This window comes from Cajanus cajan, chromosome 7 (genome assembly GCF_000230855.2).
Source record: "Cajanus cajan strain Asha chromosome 7, NIPB_CcT2T_4, whole genome shotgun sequence".
In the NCBI taxonomy this organism is placed as follows: Eukaryota; Viridiplantae; Streptophyta; class Magnoliopsida; order Fabales; family Fabaceae; genus Cajanus; species Cajanus cajan.
This window is the reverse complement of record NC_138523.1, coordinates 2919446-2925071: the sequence shown is the minus strand read 5'-3', so window position 1 is coordinate 2925071 and position 5626 is coordinate 2919446. Positions and strand designations below refer to the sequence as shown.

The 5626-nt window shown below is 36.4% G+C and overlaps 1 protein-coding gene across 1 annotated transcript; it reads left to right on the top strand.

Moving 5' to 3' along the window:
• Window positions 1-1640: 1640 nt before the first annotated feature.
• LOC109810840 (uncharacterized) lies at window positions 1641-5138 on the top strand. The gene has a single exon (XM_020374416.3). It carries the CDS (start codon window positions 1914-1916, stop codon window positions 4923-4925), a length of 3012 nt encoding a protein of 1003 aa, XP_020230005.1. The 5' UTR covers window positions 1641-1913; the 3' UTR covers window positions 4926-5138.
• The last annotated feature ends 488 nt before the right edge of the window (window positions 5139-5626 follow it).

Sequence of the window (5626 nt, the reverse complement as noted above, 5' to 3'; positions counted from 1 at the left end):
ATCCTTTTAGAAGAGGTAAAACCAAAAAGGGTGAAGGTTGATCCAAGAAGGCTCACACTTGAAGACCATTGGGCCTTTAACTAGGTCCACGGTTAGGAGGCTGGAGGAGGCTTCTACAGAGGAGGTGCTTCTTAGACCTTTGCTCTTCATGAGCATTGAGTATGATTCCTCTTATTAGTTTCTTAGCCTCCATTGTATATATATTGTATGATACTTGTACATAGTAGTTGCTTGTATAAGTATATTTTGCCTTTGTATTTGTGAGGCACTTTCTTTCTTTTATTTTAGGTTATCCTTTAGGAATTTAGGATATGTTACTTGGAGACTTTTGCTCTATTTGACCTTGTATTAAGGGTCATTCATTTTTGTATTTTCAATAGTAGAAGTGGGGTGACAAATAGCAAGGTGTGTAGGTGCAACTAGTAATTGGGTCAGAATTGGGCATTGGCCAAATTTTACATATTGGGCTTGTTTTGCTTCATCTTTTTTAAGGAATTAATTTAGTTAGGTCTCACCATCATATGGTGAACTTAACTAAACAAACTCCAAGTTTTTGGATTGAATTAAATATGGAAAAACAAGTAGGCTCTGCCTAGCTTGGTTCTTTGGCCGAATTGCTTGGTTTCTCTTACACACTTAGGAAGCTTGTGCTACAAGCTTCTAACTTAGCTTGCTTCCCAAGCTTCTAAGTTAGAAGCTTGCTCCACAAGCCTCCTAAGCTAACTAGACCGGTCAAGCTAAGCTAATCATGGTTCTCTTGAACCATAGTTAGCCTAGCTTGCACCATAAGTTTCCCCCACGCTATATAAACCTTTTTCTTACCTTTGTAATCACTTTTGATGAAATATAGAGTGAATTCCAGATGAAATATAGAGTGAATTCCAAAATTGTTCAGCTAATTTCTCTCTTCTAAAAGTCATTAACATCTTTGATATTCATCCAATCCTCTTATTATCTTCATACAAGAGTGTAGTGAGGATTGAAGTGGTTTATCTCTCTTCCAAGGAGTGATGCCTTTTGAAGAGTGTTCTTCACCAAACCTTCTCTTCCATTAGAGGCTTTGGAAAGCTTAAGGAGAATTAAGGAGCCAAAGGTCTAGGGAAAAACTTGAAAAGGAATCAACATTCCGATTCTACTCCAAGTTTTCCATCACCTTGTTTGTTGCCTAGAGGAAGGGGTTGGTAACTAACTAAGCCTTTTTTTGAGGAGCCTTAAGAACTTGGTCGGTTACTAGTCGGGGGTGGTTGGTCGACTTGTTTTGTTGGCAGAAAACTGATACAATACTAATTTTTATTTTATATTTATTGAAATTATAATGTTAATATCAAAAATAACTCTTAGAATTCTACATGTAATATTCTAACTCCATTACTAGGCTAACTTATTAATTTTAATCTTCTTTAATTCTAAATTTTAAGAATTGAATCTCATCCCCAAAATTAGTCTGATTTCATACCAGATCAAAAGTATCGGAATTTGTATAAATATCTCGGAATTCTACAAGGGAAGCCAAATTAAACTTTTATATTTGCCTTCGTCGATTTTTCTAATGATGAACAGCACCAATTAAACTTCAAACAGCAATTAATTTAAGTCATCAACGAATCAATTTTTGCATCAGTTTCGTTTATTCACATCAATATTTAATTAAACTACTGATGTCAGTAGAATTACTTGGTCAGCTTAGAAATAGGGTTGGAAAATATGGATTCTTAGTTATCTTCATTGTTTGTTGTAATTTCTATAGATAAATAAATAAATAAATAAATAACTAGTGATGCTTATATATATCGCCTACTTCATTGTTTCTTGTGAACTCTCATCTCTATAGTCCAATAACTGATAAAATAAAAATAATCAGAAGTCATTAGAGAAAACCAAATTTGTGAGATTTAGATACTAGTCTACTGACAATGCCTGGCTTGGCTTTTGCTATTGTTTTCCTTTTGACTTCATATGCAGCGTTATCTTCTCTTGACCATTCAACCCTTGGCTGCAATGGAGAAGAGAGGCAAGCACTTCTAAGGATCAAAGCAAGCTTCAAAGATCCATCATTAAGGCTTTCCTCTTGGAAAGAAGGAAGTGGTTGTTGCCAATGGAAAGGTGTAGGTTGCAGCAATATTACTGGACGTGTTGTAACCCTTGACCTCAGAAATCCTTGCTTCCCAAAAAGGGACCAAGGATATTTTCAACCAGACTGTTCCTTCTACAAAAATGCTCTTGAAGCTCCACATATTCATCCTTCTATAGTGCAGCTTAAATACCTCACTTATTTAGACTTGAGTGGAAACGATTTTCGTAAGAGCTCAATACCAATGTTCATCCAATCTATGGAGCACCTGCAAGTTCTTTCTCTCTCTGACTCTGATTTTTCAGGGAGGATCCCTTACTATCTTGGGAACCTCACTAAATTGACCCTTCTTGATTTCAGCTACAATCCTCATTTGTATGCTGATGACTTCAATTGGATTTCTCAACTTTCATCACTGCAATCCCTTTACATGAGTGATGTGAATCTTGGTAAGGCACAAAATTTGTTGCAGAGACTCAACATGCTTCCTTCTTTGTTAGAAATAGAATTGATAAATTGCACACTAAACAAGTTACACACTCATCAACTTGTTAGAGTCACAAACCTTTCCAGAGTGAAAGTCCTCAATCTAGCAGAAAATGAACTTCAAACTCCATTTTTGGATGCTTTTCAAAACATGACTTCCATTGCGGTGATTAACCTTTCTGAAAACAACCTGAATTCCGCTCCATTCTGGCTGGCAACCTGTATTAACCTTCTCGTTCTATCTATTCGAAGTAATGATCTTTCTGGTTCACTTCCATCTGCTTTACAGAATCTGACTTCCTTGACATGGCTCGACCTTTCAGAAAACAATTTTGATTCTGTTCCACTCTGGTTAGGTGAGTTAAAGGGTCTTCAATATTTCAATCTTTCCGGGAATGATGTAAATCATATTGAGGGATCTCTAGCATCTATTCTGGGAAATTGTTGTCTTCTTCAAACATTAGATATGTCAAGAAACAAGGTTCGTGGAGCTGAACTTGGAGACCATATGCAGTCTGGATGCCTGAGGTATGATTTAATGCAACTGGATTTGAGTAACAATGAATTTAATGATAGTTTGCCAGCATGGTTGGGGAAATTTGAAAATCTAAGTGACTTGCTTATATATGACAGTAATTTGGTCGGGACCTTTCCTTGTGATATAATAACAAAACTTGTCAATTTGAAGAGTTTGGTGCTTTCCAATAATAACTTCACCGGGTCTCTACCTGACTGCATTGGGCAACTTCTCAATTTAAGCACTTTGAGTCTTTCTTCTAATCATTTTCATGGTGCCATTCCTAGGAGTCTAGAGCAACTTGTAAGCCTAAACTATTTGGATCTTTCAGGAAACTCTTTCAACGGTACTCTTCCTCAGAATATTGGTCTACTTAAAAATTTGATCACACTCTATCTTTCTGAAAATATTTTACATGGAAATATTCCCCATAGTTTTGGTCAACTTCTGAACCTGCAAAACTTAGACATATCTCTGAATCATTTGGAGAGTTTGGTATCTGACATAAGATGGCCCAAGCAACTTCTCTACTTGAACCTCACAAATAACCATATCTTTGGGTCACTTCCCCAAGATATTGCGGATAAGTTGCCCAATCTTACTCATTTTCTTCTTGGAAACAACCTTATAAGTGGTTCCATTCCAAAGTCATTGTGCAAAATAGACTCCTTGTACAATCTTGACCTTTCAGGCAACATGTTATCTGGTGAAATTCCTAATTGTTGGAGTGCTATTCAAGCAAACCTCACTGAGATAAATTTGGCATCTAACAAATTATCTGGTGCTATTCCAATCTCTTTTGGTAACCTACCCACGTTAGCATGGTTGCACTTGAACAACAACAGCCTTCACGGGGGGTTTCCATCATCTCTGAGAAATTTAAAACATCTTCTAATTTTGGATGTAGGAGAGAACCATATCTCTGGGACTATACCTTCATGGATAGGGAACATTTTCTCATTGCAGATTCTAAGGCTACCGCAAAACGGGTTAAACGGACCAATTCCTTCACAACTGTGTCAGCTTTCTGCACTGCAAATCTTGGACCTTTCAGGCAACAACCTGATGGGTCCAATCCCTCACTGCATTGGAAATCTCACAGGAATGATTTCAGGACAGAAATCTTTTGCCACGCAATCTGGTGAAGGGCCTAGAAATCTTGAATGGTATGAACAAGAGGTCAGGCAGGTGATAAAAGGAACAGAACTTGACTATACCAGAATTCTAAAACTGGTAGTCAACATGGATTTGTCAAATAACAGTTTGAGTGGATCTATTCCTGAAGGAATAACATTGCTTTCTGCATTCCATGGCCTAAATCTATCATACAATCATCTGTCAGGACACATCCCTGAAAGGATAGGGAACATGAAATCACTAGAATCTCTTGACATCTCTCATGATCAACTTTCAGGAAGGGTTCCAGAGAGCATATCAAGTTTAACTTCGTTAAGCCACTTAAATTTGTCCTACAACAACCTTTCAGGATCAATTCCCGAAGGAACACAATTGTCAACCCTCGATGATCCTTTTATTTATGCTGGCAACCCATTTCTCTGTGGACCTCCACTTCCAAATAAGTGTTTTCGTGATGATTCCCAACATGGGAATCAAGATGAAGATGAAGATGCCAAAAAGGATAAAGTAGAGAAATTGTGGTTTTACTTTGTTGTGGCACTTGGCTATGCTGTTGGATTTTGGACTGTGATTGGAAGCTTATTGATGAAGAGAAGTTGGAGGCATGCTTACTTTCAATACATCGATAAGTCAATGCAGAGGATAAATGTATCATGGGCAATACATTTAGCAAGTTTTAAGGAAAGATTTACAGGAAACTCTGTTGCTGAGTGACACATTATTGCAAGTCTTTTATGCCTTTTGTTTCTGTTTTATGCCCTTGAAGGATTTCATGTTTATTTTGTTTCATAAATAATTCCTTCGCCTTTGTAAAATAGTAGTAATGCTACTTGTAGAATTTCAGTTGTCGTGCAAATAGTGTGTGATGTTTTGTTTTAGTTTTATTAATAAATGCAAAAATGTTGTGTGCTTTAGATTTTTGCTATCCATTATCAGTAATCCTAGTCTTGCTTTATGATTTGAAGAAAGTCATACACCACTTATCATACCTAATATATACGTTGGCACCCTAATTTTATTTATTTATTTTAATAGACTCTTCAACCATCAAAATATTGCATAATAACTAGATATTTATTATTGTTTTGCCTTAATTTAATGTTAAGGTTTTGACAATATTTCACTTTTTTTATTAAGCCTACAACAACCAATAAAAATATAAAAAGAATGAAATTAATACAAATAGACTAAATATGAATGTTGAAGATATGCATGGCCATGCTTAACTTATGCACAATGGTGCTTCAAGAGAAGCACTCCCAAACGCACAATCATGTTATGAAGCACAACCGTGCTTACTAATATGCACGATCATTTTCCCTTCAGGATGCTACTGGATAGCACAACTTGCTTTCAACACCAATGAAGCACAGTTGGGCTATAAAGCATGTTCGTGCTTAATTACCTATAAGCAC

Excerpts from the sequence above, each read along its gene's own strand:
- LOC109810840 (XM_020374416.3), top strand. The coding sequence starts at position 1,914 with ATGCCTGGCTTGGCTTTTGCTATTGTTTTCCTTTTGACTTCATATGCA.